Source organism: Schistocerca gregaria, chromosome 5, assembly GCF_023897955.1.
Source record: "Schistocerca gregaria isolate iqSchGreg1 chromosome 5, iqSchGreg1.2, whole genome shotgun sequence".
NCBI lineage: Eukaryota > Metazoa > Arthropoda > Insecta > Orthoptera > Acrididae > Schistocerca > Schistocerca gregaria.
In genome coordinates, this window is record NC_064924.1 from 121435641 (window position 1) to 121460872 (window position 25232).

Below are 25232 nucleotides of genomic sequence, written 5' to 3' on the forward strand. Positions count from 1 at the left end.
TTAAAGTTTCAAGAATATACCTTCACCGAAGAGTCAAGCAGTAGATTGCTCCCTCCTACGAATATCTTGCGAAGAGATCATGAGGATAAGATCAGAGAGATTAGAGCCCACACAGAAGCATACCGACCGTCCTTCTTTCCACGAACAATACGAGACTGGAATAGAAGGGAGAACCGATAGAGGTACTCAGGGTACCCTCCGCCACACACCGTCAGGTGGCTTGCGGGGTATGTATGTAGATGTAGATGTAGAAACTGGCAACAATGACGTACCTATGCGAGTCTTTAGCATCACATCGTCTAAAGTTTCAGTAGTACCAGTTTTTATGTTTTTCTAGAATAACACTAAAATAGCAGTTTCTAGTGAAAAGTATCCCCGTAAAAAATCAAACTACATTTAACTTCCTACAAAAAGGTCTCATTTTGTTCATAACTGCATGCTGATGAACAAGAAACGGGGTTGAAATAATTCCCGCGTTGGAGTGGATGGCTATACCGCAGATTATTAAAAAATACTCCCTCGGCCAAGACTGTAGATTCTACGTGATAGCGAATTTTGTTGATTAAAAAGCGCGGCGCGTTGTTTTCAAACCGCCGACTATCGATGTACCATGTTTATACTGTCATTGATTAGTTCCACGGATAGATGGCGTGAATGTGGATTTTGTTTTCGCTGTATTTCGTTCGTTATGATTCATTGTTTTTGCCTACAGATAGAGCACATTATTTGTAAGAAAAATGGCGCGCTGTGGTTTATCTGATGAAGGAATTGTCGATTTGTTGGATTTTGGAGACATTGTCAATGCTCTAGATAGTGAAGATGATTCTGACGACACACGCCTCATTGACGGCGGCTGCAGTACAATATGTTCAGCCACAGAACTATAAAATGGTGGTGGAAACTGTTTTTTCATTTGATCTTAGTACGAGTGTCGAATGCATTTTGGTTACACAGCTCATTTCAGACCAAGAAAATGACAATAACTGATTTCATTACCAATCTTGCCAACTGCTCCAAATAACCAAAGCGGATCTGTCGGCTGACTGACACAGAGACATTTCCTGCAACATTTACCACCCACAAGCAAAAAACTTCAAAATCAAAGAAAGAAAGTGGGAAAGCTAGTCGCAGGGAGAAATTTTATCAGTGCGAACAGTGCTGTGTTGAATTGTGTATAGAACCCCGTTTTAAAATATTTCGTACGAAAATGCAGTACAAATGCATATAGCAAAAAAAATGATTCAAATGGCTCTAAGCACTATGTGACTTAACATCTGAGGTCATCAGTCCCCTATAACTTAGAACTACTTAATCCTAACTAACCTAAGGACATCACACACATCCATGCCCGAGGCAGGATTCGAACTTCCGACCGTAGTAGCAGCGAGGTTCCGGACTGAAGCGCCTAGAACCGCTCGGCCACATGGGCCGGCTGCATCTAGCAGTTATGTTGTATTTAAATACGAAATTCAGCATTGACCATTACGTATTTAATGAACTCATTTACTCTACCGCTATGAATATATGACTTTTTTTAATTTTACGAAAAGAATTTCATATATAATAGCATAATTTGTTTATGTTATACCAGGCAAGATTTTGTTCATAGTTGCATACTCAAGAACACAAAGTGGGGTTAAAATAGTGCTAATTTTGTACTTGTATGTTCTATATTCTCCAAAATATAATTTTTTGAATAGAGATAAAATTGCCTGGATTCTGCTGATTTGCGGACATGGACAAGTATTGGGCCGGTACTGAGTGTGTTAGTGGTATAAAATTAACGCTTATCTTTAGTTGAAGTGGGGAGGTGTTAGAGGGCGTTTAAAGGACTATTTTGTATATTGTTCACGGTATTTGCCCCTACACTGTACAAAAATTTGTAACTGCACGAATTTTTTCGCCCCCACTCGAACTTTTTTGGCCTTTATTGACTGGTCCATTCAGGTGATCAGTCATCTTGCCTCGTTTGTCAAGCTGCCTCAGTTTTCCCTGATTAGACCTCCTATGTGGTAGCACATTATTTCGAACGTTTTGCAATAGCTGAGAAAAGCACTAACGCCACAATCAGAATGTTTTTGGGGTAACGCTGGATTCCGTAGAAATCTGCATTTCTGTTGGAAACAATTCAGGGGTCTATGGGTCTAACAGAAATAAATCGACAACAAATTTTGGAGAAAACACAGTTTATTAAAACATATATGCTTACTCGTGAAGCAGAATAATTACATGACGTATGATATTTGCCTTGTATTACCATAGAGTTCTTAATTTATTGTTTGTAACTGCATCGTAAATAAACAGGAGAAGTCAGTTTAGTTGCACATGGCGTGCTTTATCATGAATGAGCGAAGTGTTGGGTTATTTCACAATTGTTGGCCGGTTCCAGCGAGCGTAACACAGGAAATGGACTGCACTGGATGAAACGTCGGAGAAAAATCTCTGCAGTCTCTTGTCAGATGAGATTGTTGAGAACGCATCTCAACAGAAATGGTTGAATTGAAGCAGAGAACTTTTTTGACGTGATTGGGCACTGTGAAGTGATATTTATGATTTTGTGTTCCTGGAAAAGTGAATTAACGTCGATAAGGAAACTGGCGTGACGGACATACGGGATCATTAGGAAGAACCATTCATAAAATGCCTCCACCGCTACTCGCACATTTGGAGGACACCAGCAACTGCAGCCACGTACAGTACGATGGTGGATAATGGCTGTTTACGGTACGTAATTTCAGAATCGATAGATTGACAACACAACTTCCGTAGCAAAGACACAGTGAAATATTTGTGACAAGTTAAGCTGTATGCAGACCGAGGCTTGAATTTGTGCAGCCGAGCCATCAGTAATTTGGTCGGTCCGAACTGCACTATGTACACCTGAAACGGAAGGAAAATGCCACGAAAGACAGATGTCCCAGTCCGAAATGTTGCGATCCGCACATGGCTTTAACTTGGAGCGTTTCGAGACACAGTACACCCAGTAATGAGGGAGAGGTTTTTTTGTCTCAGCGACAGACAACAGTCCATGAGTGTACTGTTCGAGCAAGAAATACGCCGGGAGAAACGGAAGAATCACAACATTAATAGCTAATTACTTGAGTATAACTCATAGTGGCCAACGACCAAGAGGGTGCGCATTTTCCTTCAGACACTGCAGCAGTCCTCGTAAGCGTTCGATTGCCTACGTGATACGAGATAGCACATTTTGTGAATAAAAGCGATCCATTAAAGCTAATTCTTGTCCTTACACACAAACATAGTTGATGTTTTTTCCATAGTGGGCAGTTATGCCCGCAACCTTAGCAACTTTTTTCCGGATGGCAAAGCAATTACAACTGAAATGTTCTATATTCAGATTGATGGGAGCCGCCCTAGTTAGCAGTACAAATAGTCCTCTTTCCCCTTTTCACACGGTTCTCTAATGAAAGTGGATTTAGGAGGCAAGTGGCTGAGACGCTTCGGGAAAGCAGTGTGATGCGGGCTGCTGCAGCCGTAGCCTCGTTCCTGTGAAGGTACACTGGACGCGACGTAATACCGCCGTCAAATAGCACCTAGTCCTTAGAAGTGAATACTTTCGTCTTGTTACTGTCACGCTTTCCTTTCCTTGTTGCCAGAGTCGCTAGTAATTTTATATCGAATGAATACATAAATGCGAATCACTGATGCTGCGAAGCGACCATTTCTCGTATAATATCGATCAGAAGATAAGATCTGTCGAAGCACTCTCGGAAGAACTGGTCCATGGTCCTGTAGAGGTGATGCTTCCGGCTCAGAAGCCAGTGGTACTCGTCAGGGTAAATCTGTAAACAGTAAAACAAACAAGCGGTAAGCAGCAAGTGAGGGGTGTCTGTAGGTGAAAGATCCAAAGGTGACCACAAAAATGAGGTATCTATTAACATGGAAGGTGGGAAGACGGTATCTGGATGAATATGAAAGAAAAACCTTTGATGTTTTGATGGACTGAGTTGCCGGGCCTGCACACTTGTGGTAGTTGAATAAATTTTAATAAATAACTTGGCCATATTTATCTGTTGCACAACGGATAGCAGTAGGACGTAAAATGGAAGTCTGCGAGGGAATACGCAAGCGTGATCTCTGGTAAAACTATCACGCATACTCAGGAACAGTTGAACATACTAATATAACAAACTAATAAATGGGTGGTGATTGCTGTCCTTCATAACACTCTCGACTGAGTTATAAAATTACATTTACAACTGCGTCTTGAGGAGCCCAGCACGATTTATTATTAATTATTGAAGGGTCAGAGGAATCTTTCAATGGCGACATTCACGCAAGTCTACACATATAATAAATACTCGGAACAAATATAAGAACAAAGAAAAAACTTTACCAGTATGCACGTGGTGAGCAAACGGTGGTTCCCTTGGCTTGAGTGCACTAAGAAAGTAAACGAGAATTCATCGATAAGGAAAAGCTGTTAATAGTTGCAGCATATAATAAACTGTGAAAGTAATTTGGAAGTTTTATCCCGAGAATCGGTAACTGTGACATGTAATGATTCTCACAATCCGCGATCACGTGATCGCCATAAACAAAAATTCTGCATTAAATGAGTTGTAAAATTTAGAATAACTGACCAAATTGGACAGGCCACATTACTGTGAGTCACTATCTGCGCACTTAAGGCTCGCAGATCCATACTTAACACGTGCTGAGACAACAAGGACGTGTGCAAACAATGAAACTTTCCTGGCAGATTAAAACTACGTGCCGGACCGAGGCTCGAAGTCGGGAGCTTTGCCTTTCGCGGGCAAGTGCTGAGCTACCTAAGCCCCGTCCTCACAGCTTTACTTCCGCCAGTACCTCTTCTCCTACTTTCCAAACTTCACAGAAACTGTTCTGCGAACCTAGCAGAACTAGCACACCTGGAAGAAAGGATATTGCAGAGACATGGTTTAGCCACAACCTAGGGCATGGTTCCAGAATGAGATTTTCACTCTGCAGCGGAGTGTGCAGTTATGACACTTTACTGGCAGATTAAAACTGTATGCCGGACCGAGTCTCGAACTCGGGACCTTTGCCTTTCACGGGCAAGTACTCTACTATCTGAGCTACACAAGCACGACTCACGGCCCGTCCTCACAGCTTTACTTCCGCCAGTACCTCGTCTCCTATTTTCCAAGCGAAAGGCAAAGGTCCCCAGTTCTAGTCTCGGTCCGGCACACAGTTTTAATCTGCCAGGAAAGTTTTGCCGGCCGCGGTGGTCTAGCGGTTCTAGGCGCGCAGTCCGGACCCGCGCGACTGCTACGGTCGCAGGTTCGAATCCCGCCTCGGGCGTGGATGTGTGTGATGTCCTTAGGTTAGTTAGGTTTAAGTAGTTCTAAGTTCTAGGGGACTGATGACCACAGATGTCAAGTCCCATAGTGCTCAGAGCCATTTGAACCATTTGAACCAGGAAACTTTCATAACTGCGCACACTCCGCTGCACAGTGAAAATCTCATTCATGTGGAAACTACATTCCGAACTGAAATCAAAATTAGCGACATTTCAGAAATGTATTCAATTATACTGCACACGTGAGATCACCAACGAACTAAACCAGACTGAACTGAGGAGATACATCACGAGTCCACATGTACCAACACAGGTAGCGCAGAACAATGGCTTGCATGCGTGGGCAAGTGCAACTGCTTATAATGCTCCGAAGTTAAGCAGAAAAATTACGTATGCCGCTCAACGAACAGTGAGCGATGAGAGCAAGACGTTAATTCTGACTGGAACTGAAATCTACATAATTAAGGTAATGCATTAACTTTGAATAGGCACACTCACACTTAGTCGGTGTCGTCCATCTCGTGTCCCGAAACACTGTCGAACTCTTTTGCAACCCACGCGTCCCGTTCCTCCAGAAGTGCCCATAGCTTCCTATTGTGTGGAGCCAACCTATACAAGAGCTTCGTCCAAGGCGAAAAGAAACCTCTTTGCTACCTGGAACGCGCTTCATAGGATTGACTATGCTGCCAGAGTAGCAGACTACTTTTACTTCCACATATCTAGTTGCTGAAAGTTACCTTGCACACTCTCATTCTTGCTTTTAATTCATCAGGTGAGAAAAGGAAAAGATGTATACAGGGTGCTCCATTGATAGTGACGGGCCAAATATCTCACGAAATAAGTATCAAACAAAAAACTACAAAGAACGAAACTCGTCTAGCTTGAAGGGGGAAACCAGATGGCGCTATGGTTGGCCCGCTAGGTGGCACTGCCATAGGTCAAACGGATATCAACTGCGTTTTAAAAAAAAATATAGGAAGCCCCATTTTTATTACATATTCGTGTAGTAAGTAAAACGTGAATGTTTTAGTTGGACCACTTTTTTCGTTTAGTGATAGATGGCGCTGTAATAGTCACAAACGTATAAGTACGTGGTATCACGTAACATTCCGCCAGTGCGGACGGTATTTGCTTCGTGATACATTACCCGTGTTAAAATTAACCGTTTACCAATTACGGAAAAGGTAGATATCGTGTTGACGTATGGCTCCTGTGATCAGAATGCCCAACGGGCGTGTGCTATATATGCTGCTCGGTACCCTGGACGACGTCGTCCAAGTGTCCGGACCGTTCGCCGGATAGTTACGTTATTTAAGGAAACAGGAAGTGCTCATCCACATGAGAAACGTCAACCACGACCTGCAACAAATGATGATGTCCAAATAGGTGTTTCAGCTGCTTTCGCGGCTAATCCGCACATCAGTAGCAGATAAATTGCGCAAGAATCGGGAATCTCAAAAACGTCGGTGTTGAGAATGCTACACTAATATCCACTGCACTCGTACCATATTTCTATGCAGCAGGAATTGCATGGCGACGACTCTGAACGTCGTGTACAGTTCTGCCACTGGGTACAAGAGAAATTACGGGACGACGACAGGTTTTCTGCAGGCATTCTATTTAGCGACGAGGCGTCATTCACCAACAGCGGTAAAGTAAAAAGTCATAATATGCACTACTGTGCAATGGGAAATCCACGATGGCTGCGACAACTGAAACATCAGTGACCTTGGCAGGTTAATGTATGGTCTGGCATTATGGGAGGAAGGATAGTTGTCCATTTAATAGATGGCAATGTAAATGGTGCAATGTATGCTGATTTCCTACGTAATGCTCTACCTATGTTACTACAAGACGTTTCACTGCATGACAGAATGGCGATGTACTTCCAGCATGATGGATGTCCGGCACATAGCTCGCATGCGGTTAAGCGGTATTGAATAGCGTATTTCATGACAGGTGGATTGGTCGTCCAAGCACCATACCATGTCTCGCACGTTCACCGTATCTGACGTCCGCGGTCTTCTTTCTGAGGGGAAAGATGAAGAATATTTGCTATCGTGATCCACCGACAACCCTGACAACATGCGTCAGTGCATTGTCAATGCATGTGCGAACATTACGGAAGGCGAACTACTCACTGTGGAGAAGAATGTCGTTACAAGTATTGACAAATGCATTGAGGTTGACGGACATAATTTTGAGCATTTATTGCATTAATGTGGTATTTACAGCATGGTTTCTCAGAAATGATAAGTTCACAAAGGTATATGAATCACACTGGAACAACCGAAATAAAAATGTTCAAGCGTACCTGAGCCATATGTTTGTGACTACTACAGCGCCATCCATCGCAAAGCGAAAAAAGTGGTCCAACTAAAACATTCATATTTCTTTACGTACTACACGAATATGTAACAAAAAAATGGGGGTTCCTATTTAAGAAACGCAGTGGATATCCGTTTGACCTATGGCAACGACATATAGCGGGCCAACCATAGCGCCATCTGGTTTCCCCCGTCAAGCTAGACAAGTTTCGTTCTTTGCAGTTTTTTCGTTTGACGCTTATTTCGTGAAATATCTGGGACGGTCACGATTAATGGACCACCCTGTATACTACACAGTGATGTACTGAATATGTGTGTGGTACTGCGATATTTACCAAAAATCTTTGTAAAATGTGTGATGAAATAAAGGTAATATACCTTGTGGCCACCATAGGCACACTCAGCAGGTCAGTCTATTTTTCTGTAGTTTACAGTTTGCGCCCAGAATTGAGTTGCCAGAGGTGGGTACATGCATTTAAATGTTAAACAAAATGATGAAGAGGATCAGGCTGCGGCTGCTGTGGAGACTTAAAATAAACAGTTAACAAATGTTTTAGCTGAACAGATCATAGTGCATATTACGAATTTTTGTCTTTGCAGTGCGATGATATGGGACTTCGTGGCAGATTAGAAATGTATGTCGAGCAAGGACTCGAACCCTAAAACTTTGCCCTGTGTGGACGAGTGCTGTACCAACTAAGCTCATTACTCATACCAATACGGCACCTCAGTGGCCTGCGAAGGGCAAAATTCTCAGTCTAGACCATCTCATCTGGAACACGTTAAACGCAGACAGCGGGTCGTCCGCGAGTCCTGAGCCATAGGATCTCCAGAACACGCTGTCTTATATTGCGCATTTTCATCATCGCCAGACGCAGTATCCCGCTTCTGATTTAGTCCGAAAAACACCTAGGACACGAATGAATGAAACTAAATTGTTATAATCTAAGTACTTTCAATTTTATTATTTTAGAGACAGTAACTTTATAAATTTACGTTTTTCAACTTCAAATGTGACTGTTAGTTGTCTCCTTCATTTCCACATGTTATCTGTAACATTTATTTTACTAGCAGCAACAAGATGTTGTACTAACCGCTTTCTATTGAGATGCTTTCGCAAACTCTTTGCTAAACCACTGCTCCAATAGTCGGTCCTTGGTGAGACAGTTGGCTATCAGCCAATAAGGTTCGTTGATAGTTAGCAACTCATATGGGTTCCTTGTTCGAAGGAAGTCAGCCAGTGCAGTACTTGCTCAGATACGTTGCTGCACAGAACTTCGGAGTGTTGAGATATGCCTGGTTCAGGAGCTATATTTGCTGTTCTGATAAAGACACTTTTTTATGTTGAAGAGCCATGTTATTTAGCTGAAGTATAGTTTATTGTATGAAGTTAGCCGTATTTGTTTATTAGTAGTAGTTTCTGGTGTCTGTCCGTATCCTTATGCGTAGCGAAATGTGTTCAGAGAGGTTGCGAATTATCAAGAGCTTGGAGACTGGTTACTGCATCATTTTCAACTTCATTTCATTCTGTACAGTCTTAAATTCTGTGGTGATACTGGTGAGATTTATGAGTAATTATTCATTTTTAGAAATTCTGAACTTGCAACAATAGTGTTGAAAACTTTTTCTTTCCGCACTGCATATCTCATTCTGCATATTACTAAAATATTGTGGCTTGTTTATCACTACCTATGAGAGTGGTCTAAGATATTTCTCTCCCCCCCCCCCTATCTCTAATCTCTCTCTCTCTCTCTCTCTCTCTCTCTCTCTCTATATATATATATATATATATATATATATATATATATATATATATATATATATATATAACAAACGCACACTTTTCATTTGCGGTCAGCCCTTCAGAATATTTAGATTTTTGGTCTTTTGATGAGCTAATGGCGAAAACTGTTTTTCACTACTTTCAAACTAGTTTCCAGAATTGTAATTTTAGTTTCTGCACTTATATTTATGATAACGTTATAGAGCTACAGCTCAATTATGCTATAATTCAGCTTGATATTTGTACTCAATAGACAGCAGATTATTTGTGTTTAATTCGAATGCAGAGTATCATATATAGTGAAACAGTGTGACAAGTTAGTAGGATTTATCACTAAATATTTTTCATTAGTAGTCAAGAATACAATGAAAATTCATCTTTCACTTTGGCAAACATTAAAATCTGTAATCTCTGATGAGTACTATGTTAATATTTATTTTTTGCGAAATTGATCTAATAGTTCTTTTTTAGTTTCGTAATGCTGATGTTGCTCTTTTGCTGTGATTTGGAAGTACACTGATTTATACCGCCAAGGTCCGATTTCTTCTTTAGTGTTACGTTATTTCTTTTATTTTGATTTGTGTCATTTTGGAACTATAATTCCATATTTTGGAACTCTTGCATTATCTATTTATCTTAATGGTTCGAGAGGAGGTAAAAATTTTTGTGTGGTTCATAAGATTCCTACAAGAAGATATCAATCAGTAAGGAAGAGCATATCTGGAAATCAGTGGGCTTAATTTAGAGATCGATAATCTTATGAAATAATATGAAGTATAATTCAGGGAAAAATCAAGATTTGTGACTGAAACAGTGAACTTAGTGAAACTCGTGCCTCCCCCCCCCCCCCCCCAACCCCTCTTCCCCTCCCGTTGTGGTGACTTATAGACGGTGAATCTGAAGGTTTTTTCCATATAACTGATAAATTATAAATAGTTGAACACATTTATTATATATCTCATTCAATTATTTAGTTGCTGTTTTATTTAGAGTTACTTATACTATTTAGGGTCTTGTAGATAGTGCTGTTGATTAACATTTTGCAGCGGATCTTTAGCTGTTTCAATTCTACGGTTATATTTTAGCCATTTACAATATTTTTTCATGACAATAATCCTTACGTAAGTTTAGATGCGACAGAAAACGCGCTAATGAAAGAGCCTGTTTCACACTCTCGAATTCTGTTAGTGCTGGGGCATCCCAGTCCTAAGGAATTTCTTCCATGTAAATGTATGCAATAATGGTATAGCTAAAACCTATAAACCTTTTATAAAAATTGATGAAACCCAAGAATGCTCTAATCCGTTTCCTTTTTATTATGATTGATCAAGTAGAATCCATCATGCAGTCACAATATGTCCAAAAAATTACACCTGATTCACCACATTCACTTGTTCATAACTATTGTGCTGCTTCAGCACCATAAGCAGACAACAACAAATACCTAAATTCTTGATAGGACACACATGCACACAGCTAGTTCACCGTACAAGTAATAACGTAAAAATTGGATTTTTGATCAGCAGGCCAATTTGGTGGGTGTTAAAAATCATTTTGCTCCAACTAATCACGACGGTGAATAACATTTAATGGATTTCTAAACACTTGAAACCCTGTGACAGATAATAAATTACTGTAATCAAAATCAGACTGCCTTTGAGTTGCAAATTCCCACAACTGAAATCGCCATGACTATAATGTATCCTCCTCTCATAATGAGGTTTTTGATCTAACTTATCTTCATGATCTGAATCCACACCATCATAAGGATCATGAACTCTGCTATAAAAATCACCTTCAGCAATACCTTTTGCCTAGCTTCTCCTCCATCTTCAATACTCTTTCATTTAATTTTGGGCTAGCTCCCTCCTACTTCCGTTAATCTCCATCTGGCCATCCTTAAATGGTCTCACTTCCTCTTAGTCATGCACCCAAAATGTATTGGGCTACCAGACCTCTGTTAAGCACTACTTTTGCAACATAGGTACCCAATTTAGCAACCTTCTTGTCTGCTTAATCTCTTCCTTAATCTCTGATACCTCCTTTTCTGAACTAAGGTTGAACCCCTCAAAATTATTTCCCAAACCCTGTAATAATGTAACATGACTTGAAATATATTGCCAATTCTGTGTAACTACTTCCTGACTAGATACCACCTAAAACTTTTTGGCACACTAATCTTATTCCTTTCACATTCCTCCCTTAAATTCTGTATGTCACTATACAATTTCTTATCTCATTCATTAGAAATTTGATTTGACCATTCTGAACAATGGCAAGCTTTAACATTAGACATTCTCTCATTAAATACAATTATTCCCTGAAATGTGTACCTAGTACATATAAATTCCCTACAACCTCTTCACTAATGGATTAACATTTCTAAAAGGAGTATTGTCCTTGTAGAGTCGTAATATTTGCCTGCAACTTATCAGTTAACTTCCTTGTCTTAGCTTTTATTCTCTGTCGTAATTTCTCCTCAAGACTCTTAACGGTAGTTTCTATTTTCTCATTATGTCCGAAATATTGCCTTGTGCTAGATTCCAATTTTCTTACAAAGTTCTTTCATATTAGCCCCTAACATCTCTTATTTCACAAAGTTACTGGCCTCCAGTGTCTCACTAAAGATTCCAGTAATGAATCAATAAAATCTTGATCAAAGGAAAGAGTAGAAATGGAGCAACTATTTTGCTGTTAAATCTGAACAGGAGAATCTGTAGAAGCAGTAGAAGGCTCTGCTGGGACACAGCAACTAACGACAGACTCATGTGGATTAATCACACCAGAACCAACTTCATTCTCATCCATGACTGACTTCCTCAAATTCAATAAAATCACTAACTGCAGCACATTCTGCTTCACTACTGGGCACAAGATACGAATCACAATTATATTATGACTTCCTTGAGTAGCAACATCTGACAAGGCGTCTGAATTAGAATGCCCCATGGCTTTCGATTCTTCTTCTCTCTCCTTACTTTTTTCCAAAAAGGTGCTCTCCTCATCTCCCATTGATTAACTGTAGTCTTCTCCATGATACACTGAATAGTAATACCACCAAAAACCAAGAGTTACCTAGGAATGTTGTTCTCATGAATCAAGTACATAAAGTGAAACTGCTGCATGAATAATCATGTTATATGTATAGTGGAGATCTACATCTTACTCAAGAACTTTGATGTGTCTTGAATATTCATGTTTTGTTTGATGAAAAAATAAAATATTATTTAGTTTCAGGATAACTGCTGCTCCTTTGGCAGTTCATTTGTTTTGTATGTTGATGAAGAATGGAAACCAAGTAGGTGAGTGATGACAGCTGGATGATTAATACAGATGTTCTTCGGGAGACTAAACAAGAGTAGTGAGAGATGGTATATCGTACTGAAAGTTGGCGTAATGTTTATGAGGTGATGTATAAATAGAGACAGCTGAAATTATCCAAGAAAATTTATTGCTAATGTAAGTGGTGACACTATTTCCATGCATATTTAGTTTTCCTTTTTACTATCATGCATTCTGATCAACATTATGTACTATGTTGTGTAATGTAACCAAAATATGAATGAATCAGTTTAGGTAACACGAATCCTGTAGAGAGTATCTGTCAGAGGATGAGACATAAAGAATGGAATAACTGTATTCATGTAATTATTTTGTCTTACTTGTGAACTAATCATGATGTATGAATCTTCATTTTAGGAATCTGTGAAGATATGAGGAGAAATGTATATTCATTCATTATCCATTCCTTACTGTAGGAGCAAGGCTGATTGTCACGTGGGGTAGCCATGTGGTCTGAGGCGCATTGGCACAGTTTGTGCGGTTCCCGCCGTCAAAGGTTAGAGTCTTCCCTCGGACATGGGTGTGCGTGTAAGTTAGTGTGAGTTAGTTTAAGTTAGATTAAATACTGTGTAAGCCAAGGGACCGATGACCTCAGCAATTGGGCCCCATAGGAACTTACCAGAAATATCCAAATTTCCAAGGCTGATTAATATTACACATAAAGTGTATCTTGTTAATGTCACTCTCAACTTGGAGAGATCAACATTTGTGTTGTTAAACTTCCATAATTTTATGACTATGTGCTTTGGTTTATGCCATCTGTTTGTTCCAAAGGCTGAAACTATGTACATATACAAGTAACAAATTTGGAAATTTGTGGTAAGGACTATGGGACCAAACTGCTGAGGTCATCTGTCCCTGGGCTTACGCACTACTTAATCTAACTTAAACTAACTTACGCTCAGGACAACGCAGAAACCCATGCCCGAGGAAAGATTCGAACCTCCGATGTTGGGAGCTGTGCAAACCATGACCAGACCCCTAGACCGCACATCTACCCCGCGCGGCATACAATGAAGATTTTGACTTCAAACCATTGCTTCAAATGACGTTCTCTAAATTTTCTCAATAGCGTTCCTCGAAAGCAACGTCGCCTTACCTCCAGGAATTCCCATTTGAATGCTCTAAGCATCTACGCAATATTTGTGTGTTATTCGAAATTATTGGTAAGGAATTTAGCAGCCCGCTTCTGAATTGCCTCGATGTCCTCCCTTAATCCGATCTGGTGCTAATCCCAAACATTCGAGCACTACTAAAGAATAACTCGGACTAGCTCCCTATATGCGGTCTCCTTTAGAGATGTCCCAAACTTTTCCAAAATTCTTCCAACATACCGAACTCTGCCATTCGCATTCCCTACCATAATCAACACATGCCCTTGCATTTCATATCGCTTTCTAGTGTTACGCCGAGATATTTAAATGACGTGACTGTGTCAGACACTACACTACTAATGCCATGGTTTTCCACTTCATCCGCATTAACTTATATTTTTTTCTATATTTAGAGCTAACTGCCATACATCACACCAACTAGAAATTTTGTCTACGTCACCTTGTATCCTCCTACAGTCACCTAACTTAGACATCTTACCGGTCACCACACGTCATCAGCAAATAACAACAATCTGCTGGCCACCCTCTCCCCCCGACCATTCATGTAAATAGAAAATAACAGCGCTCCTTTCACACTTCCCTGGGGCGTTCTTGACGATACTCTTGTCTCTGATTACTACTCGCTGTCGAGGACCACGTACTGGGTTCTATTACTTAAGAAGTCTTCGAGACACTCGCATATCTGGGAACCTACACTACTGGCTATTAAAATTTCTACACCACGAAGATGACGTGCAACAGATTTGAAATTTAACCGACAGGAAGAAGATGCTGTGATATGCAAATGATTAGCTTTTCAGGGCATTCACACAATGTTGGCTCCGGTGGTGACACCTACAACGCGATGACATGAGTAAACTTTCCAACCGATTTACCACACACAAACAGAAGTTGACCGGCGTTGCCTGGTGAAACGTTGTTGTGGTGTCTCGTGTTAGTAGGAGAAATCCGTACCATCACGTTTCCGACTTTGATAAAGGTCCGATTGTAGTCTATCGCGATTGCGGTTTGTCGTATAGCGACATTGCTGCTCGCGTTGGTCGAGATCCAATTACTGTTAGCAGAATATGGAATCGGTGGGTTCGGGAGGGTAATACGGAACGCCGTTCTGGATCCCAACAGCATCGTATCACTGGCATTCGAGGTCACAGGCATCTTATCCGCATGGCTGTAACGGATCGTGCAGCCACGTCTCGATCCCTGAGTTAACAGATGGGGACGTTTGCAAAACAACAACCATCTGCACGAACAGTTTGACGACGTTTGCTGCAGCATGTACTATCAGCTCGGAGACCATGGTTGCGGGTTTCCTTGACGCTGCATCACAGACAGGAGCGCCTGCGATGGTGTACTCAACGACGAACCTGGGTGCACGAATGACAAAACGTCATTTTTTCGGATGAATGCAGGTTCTGTTTACAGGATCACGATGGTCGCATCCCTGTTTTGTGACATCGCGGTGATCGCACATTGGAAGCGTGTATTCGTCATCGCTATACTGGCGTATCACCCGGCGTGATGGTATGGGGTGCCATTGGTTACACGTCTCGGTCGCCTCTTGTTCGCATTGACGGCACTTTGAACTGTGGACGTCCCTGTTTGGCGACATCGCGGTGATCGCACATTGGAAGCGTGTATTCGTCATCGCCACACTGGCGTATCACCCGGCGTGATGGTATGGAGTGCCACTGGTTACACGTCTCGGTCACCTCTTGTTCGCATTGACGGCACTTTGAACAGTGAACGTTACATTTTAGATGTGTTACGACCCGTGGCTCTACCCTTCATTCTATCCCTGCGAAGCCCTACCTTTCAACAGGATAATGCACGACCGCACGTTGCAGGTCCTGTACACGCCATCCAAGCTCTGTCTACTCAATGCCCAGGCTTATCAAGGCCGTTATTACGCCCAGCGGTGGTTGTTCTGGGAACTGATTTCTCAAGATCTATGTACCCAAATTGCCTGAAAATGTAATCACATGTCACCTCTAGAACAATATATTTGTCCAATGAATACCCGTCTATCATCTGCATTTCTTCATGTTGTAGCAATTTTAATGGCCAGTAGCGTATATGATTTGATTCACAACACGTCACAGCATTATGTAAATTTTGGATGGCAGATTCGTGAGCTGTGTAATGAGATGGAGTTATGAGGCCCTGATCCTGTCAGCTCCCATTTCTCCTGCCATGGATAGCGGGCAGGATTAGCACACAGACTGAAATTTGCTGCTCGGGGAGAGCTGGAAAGTGCGCCTTGGAGGCGTACCTGTTCCTTGAAGAGCACGCCGGCCTCCTCCAAGGCCCTGGCCAGCATGGCGGAGTTCTGCTGGAAGACGACGTCGTCCGCCGTCCCGTGCACCAGCAGGAACTTCTTCTTGGCGAACCGCGCTGCCAGCCGCGTCACGTCACTCGCGTTGTAGCCAGCTTCGTTGTCACCCGGCGTGGGGTAGCCCATGTACGCCTCGGTGTACAGGGAGTCTGAGAACAGTGCAAGACGTGAACGTGTTGCAGCTACAACGTGAGCATTAGTCTCCATACATATTCTCCGGCTCTGCCGTGCTTTCCTTTCACTTCCAATATACACTGAAGCGCTACAGAAACTGGTATAGGCATGCAATTCAGATACAGAGACATGTAAACAGGCAGAATACGGCGCTGCGGACGGCAACGCCTATACAGGGTGTTACAGAAAGGTACTGCCAAATTTTCAGGATACATTCCTCACACACAAAGAAAGAAAATATATTATCTGGACATGTGTACGGAAACGCTTACTTTCCGTGGTAGAGCTCATTTTATTACTTCTCTTCAAATCACATTAATCAGGGAATGAAAACACACAGCAACAGAACGTACCAGCGTGACTTCAAACACTTTGTTACAGGAAATGTTCGAAATGTCCTCCGTTAGTGAGGATACATGCATCCACCCTCCGTCGCATGGAATCCCTGATGCGTTGATGCAGCCCTGGAGGATGGCGTATAGTATCACAGTCGTCCACAATACGAGCGCAAAGAGTCTCTACATTTGGTACCGAGGTTGCGTAGGCAAGAGCTTTCAAATGCCCCCATAAATGAAAGTCGAGAGGGTTGAGGTCAGGAGAGCGTGGAGGCCATGGAATTGGTCCGCCTCTACCAATCCATCGGTCACCGAATCTGTTGTTGAGAAGCGTACGAACACTTCGACTGAAATGTGCAGGAGCTCCATCGTGCGTGAACCACACGTTGTGTCGTACTTGTAAAGGCACATGTTCTAGCTGCACAGGCAGAGTATCCCGTACGAAATCATGATAACGTGCTCCATTGAGCGTAGGTGGAAGAACATGGGGTCCAATCGAGACATCACCAACAATGCCTGCCCAAACGTTCACAGAAAATCTGTGTTGATGACGTGATTGCACAATTGCGTCAGCCCACACATGTTGATTGTGAAAATTTACAATTTGATCACGTTGGAATCAAGCCTCATCCGTAAAGAGAACATTTGCACTGAAATGAGGATTGACACATTGTTGGATGAACCATTCGCAGAGGTGTACCCGTGCAGGCCAATCAGCTGCTGATAGTGCCTGCACACGCCGTGCATGGTACGGAAACAATTGGTTCTCCCGTAGCACTCTCCGTACAGTGACGTGGTCAACGTTACCTTGTACAGCAGCAACTTCTCTGACGTTGACATTAGGGTTATCGTCAACTGCACAAAGAATTGCCTCGTCCATTGCAGGTGTCCTCGTCGTTCTAGGTCTTCCCCAGTCGCGAGTCATAGGCTGGAATGTTCTGTGCTCCCTAAGACGCCGATCAATTGCTTCGAACGTCTTCCTGTCGGGACACCTTCGTTCTGGAAATCTGTCTCGATACAAACGTACCGCGCCACGGCTATTGCCCCGTGCTAATCCATACATAAAATGGGCATCTGCCAACTCCACATTAGTAAACATTGCACTGACTGCAAAACCACGTTCGTGATGAACACTAACCTGTTGATGCTACATAACCTTCCTTCAATTGGGCCAACTGGCGGTGAATCGAGGTAGTACAGTACATACATATCACTGTCCCCTGTCTTTACTCACCTTATTGTATATTACAGTGAAGATCCCAAGAAACTGGTACAGCCCACTAACATCGTGAAGGGCCCCCGCAACACGACGTGGCATGGAATCGACTAATGTCTGAAGTAGTGCTGGAGGAAACTCACGCCATGAATCCTGCAGGGATGTCCACAAATCCGTGAGAGTTGGAGCGGGTGGAGATGTCTTCTGAACAGCATGTTGCAAGCCATCCCAGATATGCCCAGTTATGTTCATGTGAGGGTAGTATTGTGGCCATCGGAAGAGTTTAAATTCAGAAGAGTGTTCCTGGAGTCACTCTGTAGCAATTCTGGAGGTGAGGGGTGTCGCAAAGTCCTACTGGAATTGCCGAAGTCCGTCGGAATGCACAATGGGCATGATGGATGCAAGTGATCAGACAGGATGCTTACGTACGTGTCACCTGTCAGAGTAGTATCTAGACGTATCAGGAGTCCCATATCTCTCCAACTGCACACGCCCCACACCATTTCATATCCTGCGCCAACTTGAACAGTCCCCTGCTGACATGCAAGGTCCGTGGATTGATGACGTTGTCTCCATACCCACACACGTTCATGCTCTCGGTAGAATTTGAAACGAGACTCGTTCGACAAGTCAATATGTTTCCAGTTATCAACACTCCAAAGTCTGTGATGACGGGTCAAGGCGAGGTGTAAAGCTTTGTCATGATGTCATCAAAGGTACACGAATGGGCCTTGGACTCCGAAAGCCCATATCGATGATGTTTCGTTGAACGGTTCGCACGCTGACATTTGTAAACGACCCAGCATTGAAACCTGCAGCAATTTGAGGAATGGTTGCGCTTCTGTCACGTTCAACGATCCTTTTCAGTCGCCGTTGGTCCCGTTCTCAGGATCTTTTTCCGGCCGCAGAGATGTCGGAGATCTGATGTTTTACCGGATTTCTGATATTCACGGTACAATCGTGAAATGGTCGTACGACAATATCCCCATTACCTCGCTATCTCGGAGATGCTGTGTCGTATCGTTCCCGTATTTAGTCAAAATCCACCATCTCTGTTTAGAAGGTTGCTTGATAGTTTGATTTCAACAGCTTCCTTAATGACACTATCCCAATAGCTGGACGTGCAAGCCAGAATCTCCGTGTTGTTGTATTCCATAGGATGACCGGTGTCAAGGCAATGTTCTGCATTAGCGGATTTGCTCATCTGTTGTAAGCGTGTGTGACGCTCATGTTTAATACACCGGTCTCCCACAGTCCTGACTGTCTGACCTGAATTCCATCCACCCGAATATTCAGTTCACTATGGAGGTGGAAAAGAATGGAGGCCTTCCCTTCCTTGATGTGTTGGTCACAAGGAAGACTGATGGTACGTTGGTACAATCTGTTTATAGGAAGCCTACTCACACTGACTTGTATCTGCGAGCTGATAGTTGTCACCATCCAGCTCAGCGTGAAGGAGTACTTCGTACCCTGGTTCACAGACCCCACGTTATCTCAGACCCTGAAAGTTTGGCAGTTGGGCTATCACATCTCGAAGTCACCTTTCGTCAGAATGGTTATAGTGAGAGGCAATCAAACGTGCGTTGCGCTATCAGCCTTCTGTGCAACGGGTGAGTGACGATACCAACGAAATGGCACCTAAGTCTACGGCCTTTTTGCGTTACGCAGGAAGCATTTCTAACAGGATTGGCAGTATTTTGCGGAAATACGATGTGAAATTTGTTTTTTGACCACCTTCTAAGATTAAGGCCCTGTTGGCGTCCGTAAAAGTTGATTTTGGTTTGCGTAAGGCTGGTATCTATCGTATTCCTTGCAGTTGTGGATTGTCATATATTGGTCAGACAATCAGGCCCGGGGAAGACCGGTGTATTGAACATAAGCGTCACATACTCTTACAACAGCCGAGCAAATCCGCTATTGCAGAACATTGCCTTGACACCGGTCATCCTATGGAATACAACAACACAGAGATTCTGGCTTGCACGTCCAGCTATTGGGATAGTGTCATTAAGGAAGCTGTTGAAATCAAACTATCAAGCAACCTTATAAACAGAGATGGTGGATTTTGTTTAAATACTGTTTGGAATCCGGCTCTGTCTCTCATAAAAAAAACAGAGGGACAGAATTAGGGCTACCTCACCTGTTGATTAATAGTCACTACCGATATTTCTGATGTTGGTTATCTTTGGTTGCGTGTTGACTTTGCAATTACTTGTTCTGTGTGTGGTATCTTCCTTGTTTCTCCTCTGTGAAATGAGGTATTAAATTCCCTTGTGCGTTGCTTCCTCCTTGCAGTTGTGCCTTGAGAATGGCAGGGTGTGCTCCTGCCGAAATATCGGAAATTGTCGTCGACGTCACCCGGCAGCAAACCCGTTAATTATTTGAACATTCAGTTCGCCGGGAAAAGTTAAGGTTTCACAACCATGAACATTTTTTAGAGCCACTGCAGGCTCATATTCAGATGGAAACATTATCTTGTGGACCAAGTGTAGCTAGATGCAGTGCTGGTGAGTGCATTGCCTTGTGGTATCCACATCAGATTGCTTCTTATAACGTGCATTATTACGCTCTGTACACAAATAAACACAGTACGTAGCTACATTTGGTTTTACACTGGATCACAGCATGTAAACATTCGATGTTTTTACAAAGTATGTAAAACCTACTTCGTTTATTTGTGTACATAGCTTAATAACGCACGTTATAAGAAGCAATCTGATGCGGATACCACAAGGCAGTGCACTCACCAGCACTGCATCTGGCTACACTTGGTCCACAACATAATGTTCCTGTAACACCTCCATCTGATGAGGAGCGTGGAGCGGCTCGAAAACATGTTCATGGTTGAATAAATCGTAAACAAGCGTCTGGTTGTATATTTATTACCAGATAAATGCCAAAACAAAACAAAATACTTCTCTTTGGGTTCCATGGAACCGCCCATGGAATAATGTTGTCTCCATAAGTCCCATCAAGTCCACCGAAGACCACATCAGATTCAAAAAGAAGCAACCTGTTTCCTCTATTTACCAGAGCAGGAGGAAGTGTGTAATATTCGTACTTTGACCCTGTACTGTAGGATAGTGACACTAAGGCGATCCTTCTGATCAGTATGAAAATGGTTCCTAACCCAAAGGCTATCCGAAACACTCGATCCTACATTTTTTGTCACTAACAGATCTCGAGATATAAGCACCAGAATTTCCCATTTTTATGCGTGGCGCTTAGGAACATACTAGGCAAGTACGCTGTCGCATCTCTACCGATTTTGATATCCTATCCGATGTTAAATGGTTTGTTGTTGTTGTGGTCTTCAGTCCTGAGACTGGTTTGATGCAGCTCTCCATGCTACTCTATCCTGTGCAAACTTCTTCACCTCCCAGTACCTACTGCAACCTACACCCTTCTGAATCTGCTTAGTGTATTCATCTCTTGGTCTCCCTCAACGATTTGGACCCTCCACGTCGCCCTCCAATACTAAATTGGTGATCTCTTGATGCCCCAGAACATGTCCTACCAACCGATCCCTTCTTCTAGTCAAGTTGTGCCACAAACGTCTCTTCTCTCCAACTCTATTCAACACCTCCTCATTAGTTATGTGATCTACCCATCCAATCTTCGGCATTCTTCTGTAGCGCCACATTTCGAAAGCTTCTATTCTCTTCTTGTCCAAACTATTTATCGTCCATGTTTCACTTCCATACATGGCTACACTCCATACAAATACTTTCAGAAATGACTTCCTGACACTTAAATCTATACTCGATGTTAACAAATTTCTCTTCTTCAGAAACGCTTTCCTTGCCATTGCCAGACTACATTTTATATCCTCTCTACTTCGACCATCATCAGTTATTTTGCTCCCCAAATAGCAAAACTCCTTTACGACTTTCAGTGTCTCATTTCCTAATATAATTCCCTCAGCATCACCCGACTTAATTCGACTACATTCCATTATCCTCGCTTTGCTTTTGTTGATGTTCATCTTATATCCTCCTTTCAAGACCCTATCCATTCTGTTCAACTGCTTTTCCTAGTCCTTTGCTGTCTCTGACAGAATTACAATGTCATCGGCGAACCTCAAACTTTTTATTTCTTCTCCATGGATTTTAATACCTACTCCGAATTTTTCTTTTGTTTCCTTCACTGCTTGATCAATATACAGATTGAATAACATCGGGGAGAGACTACAACTCTGTCTCACTCCCATCCCAACCACTGCTTCCCTTTCATGTACCTCGACTCTTACAACTGCCATCTGGTTTCTGTACAAATTGTAAATAGCCTTTCGCTCCCTGTATTTTACCACTCCCACCTTCAGAATTTGAAAGAGGGTATTCCAGTCACCATTGTCAAAAGCTTTCTCTAAGTCTACAAATGCTAGAAACGTAGGTTTGCCCTTTCTTAATCTAGCTTCTAAAATAACTCGTAGGGTCAGTATTGCCTCACGTGTTCCAATATTTCTACGGAAACCAAACTGATCTTCCCCGAGGTCGGCTTCTACTAGTTTTTCCGTTCGTCTGTAAAGAATTCGCGTTAGTATTTTGCAGCTGTGACTTATTAAACTGATAGTTCGGTAATTTTCACATCTGTCAACACCTGCTTTCTTTCGGATTGTAATTATTATATTCTTCTTGAAGTCTGAGGATATTTCGCCTGTTTCATACATCTTGCTCACCAGATGGTAGAGTTTTGTCAGGACTAGCTCTCCCAAGGCCGTCAGTAGTTCCAAAGGAATGTTGTCTACTCCGGGGGCCTTGTTTCGACTCTGGTCTTACAGTGCTCTGTCAAACTCTTCACGCAGTATCGTATCTCCCATTTCATCTTCATCTACTTCCTCTTCCATTTCCATAATATTGTCCTCAAGTACATCGCCCTTGTATAGACCCTCTATATACTCCTTCCACCTTCTTGCTTTCCCTTCTTTGCTTAGAACTGGGTTTCCATCATAGCTCTTGATATCCATACAAGTCGTTCTCTTTTCTCCAAAAGATCTCTTTAATTTTCCTATTCGCAGTATCTATCTTACCCCTAGTAAGATAAGCCTCTACATCGTTACATTTGTCCTCTAGCCATCTCTGCTTAGCCATTGTGCACGTCCTGTCGATATCATTTTTGAAACGTTTGTATTCCTTTTTGCCTACTTCATTTATTGCATTTTTATATTTTCTCCTTTCATCAATTAAATTCAATATTTCTTCAGTTACCCAATGATTTCTACTAGCCCTCATCTTTTTATCTAATTGATCCTCTGCTGCCTTGACTATTTCATCCCTCAAAGGTACCCATTCTTCTTCTACTGTATTTCTTTCCCCAAATCCTGTCAATTGGTTCCTTATGCTCTCCCTGAAACTCTGTACAACCTCTGGTTCTTTCAGTTTATGCAGGTCCCATGTCCTTATATTCCCACCTTTTTGCAGTTTCTTCTGTTTTAATCTGCAGTTAATAACTAATAGATTGTGATCAGAGTCCACATCTGCCCCTGGAAATGTCTTACAATTTAAAACCTGGTTCCCAAATCTCTGTCTTACCATTATGTAATCTATCTGAAACCTGTCAGTATCTCCAGCCTTCTTCCATGTGTACAACCTTCTTTTATGTTTCTTGAACCAAGCGTTAGCTATGATTAAGTTGTGCTCTCTGCAAAATTCTACCAGGCGACTTCCTCTTTCATTTCTTAGCCCCAATCCATATTCACCTACTACGTTTCCTTCTCTCCCTTTTCCTACTACTGAATTCCTGTCATCCATGACTATTAAATTTTCGTCAGTCTTCACTATCTGAATAATTTCTTTTATTTCATCATACATTTCTTCAATTTCTTCGTCATCTGCAGAGCTAGTTGGCATATAAACTTGTACTACTGTAGTAGGTGTGGGCTTCGTATCTATCTTGGCCACAATAATGCGTTCACTATGCTGTTTGTTAAATGGTTTATGTCCATGATTTACTAGGTTTTCCGGAAAAACGGGATGGCTATTTTCACATTTCCTGTCTTTTATGTATTCTTTGTATGTAGTTTGCAGATTTATTCCTGTCATTCCTATATAAATTGACTTGCATCTTGACGGTCTGCGACCTGCCTCGTTATTCTATTGGTACAAAACACCAAAGAACGGAAAGAAGGGAAAGCAGAAAGTCGGAAGGACTATATAGAATGGCTATACAAGGAAAAGATGTGAAAGCAGTGTTACAGAAAAAAATGTCAAACTATTCTCTGTGCATAACTCTACTTGAGGTTTCCTCTTTAATTTCTTTCCCTCATTCCATGTTCTCCTCCTATACTTCGTTCTCTTCCTATTCCAACGAATTGAATTCCAGTCCCCCGTTAGAATTAAATTTTCGTCTGTCTTGATTGTCTGAGAGAATGCGTAATGAAATAAAGGAAATTATTCAGTTTCTTTATTGGGAAGTTACATAGCACATAAACTTCTACTACTGTGGTGCATATTTGCTCCATGTCTATCTTGGCTACGATACTGCATTCACAATGCTGTGGTACGCTACGGACATTACTGTTTTCTTATTCATTATTAGACCTATCTCTATTTGATTTCGTATTTGTAAACTTCTATTCAAGTGACGAGAAGTCCTGTTTTCCTATCACCGGACTTCATTAATTCCCACTAAGTGTAACTCCAACGTATTCATTTCCAATTTTATACTGTCTAACCTACTCACCCGCTTAAGGAAGCTAACATCCCACGCTCTATAACCGCTCTTTGAATTAAGAGCAATATTATCAGGCTTATTCTCATATAGGTGAGATGTGATCGATAATATCTGAAATAGTTAATAGCACTGAAAAAGTTTTAATTAAAATTATCGATATATGATCTCTCATTAGAATGACCCTCGCATCAAAGTAGCACTTCAGGGAAACCAAAGAGGGTTTGACACGGCTGCTTTTGTTTCTAAATCCTACTGTGTAAACCATGCGCGGGTGTTATCAGTTCTCTCGTCTTCTTTTCTGCGCTCTGAATAAGTCTGCGTAGCTATGGCGTGCGATATGGCCGGCATTTCCGTATGATATGTTACGAAAAGGATCAGTGCACTTTTCTTAAACTGCAAGAGAACTGACTGTAGTTAATTTATACGGAACAAACTGTTGCCGTAAGGTTACGAACAAAGAATATCTGCTAGAGAAAAAGTAGCTCTCAGTACTAAAGTCTATTACATGCCGAATAACCGATAATATGTGATCTGTGGACTGTACGAAGGGACGTTACATTGAATACAAGGACGGAATTGGACACTTAGCTTTGTGAAAGTATAAGCGTACGAAGTTTGAATGAATGTGTCAAAG

At 41.9% G+C, this 25232-nt stretch overlaps 1 protein-coding gene across 1 annotated transcript in view; it reads right to left on the reverse strand.

Moving 5' to 3' along the window:
- Positions 1–2169: 2169 nt before the first annotated feature.
- Positions 2170–25232, reverse strand: part of LOC126272474 (venom dipeptidyl peptidase 4-like) — a 274930-nt gene continuing 251867 nt past the window's right edge. Inside the window, exons 15-16 of the mRNA XM_049975353.1 lie at positions 16139–16350; positions 2170–3803 (exon numbers count right to left, since the gene is read on the reverse strand). Coding sequence (XP_049831310.1) covers positions 3660–3803; positions 16139–16350 — 356 coding nt within the window. The 3' untranslated portion in view covers positions 2170–3659. The remainder of the gene's footprint in view (positions 3804–16138; positions 16351–25232) is intronic.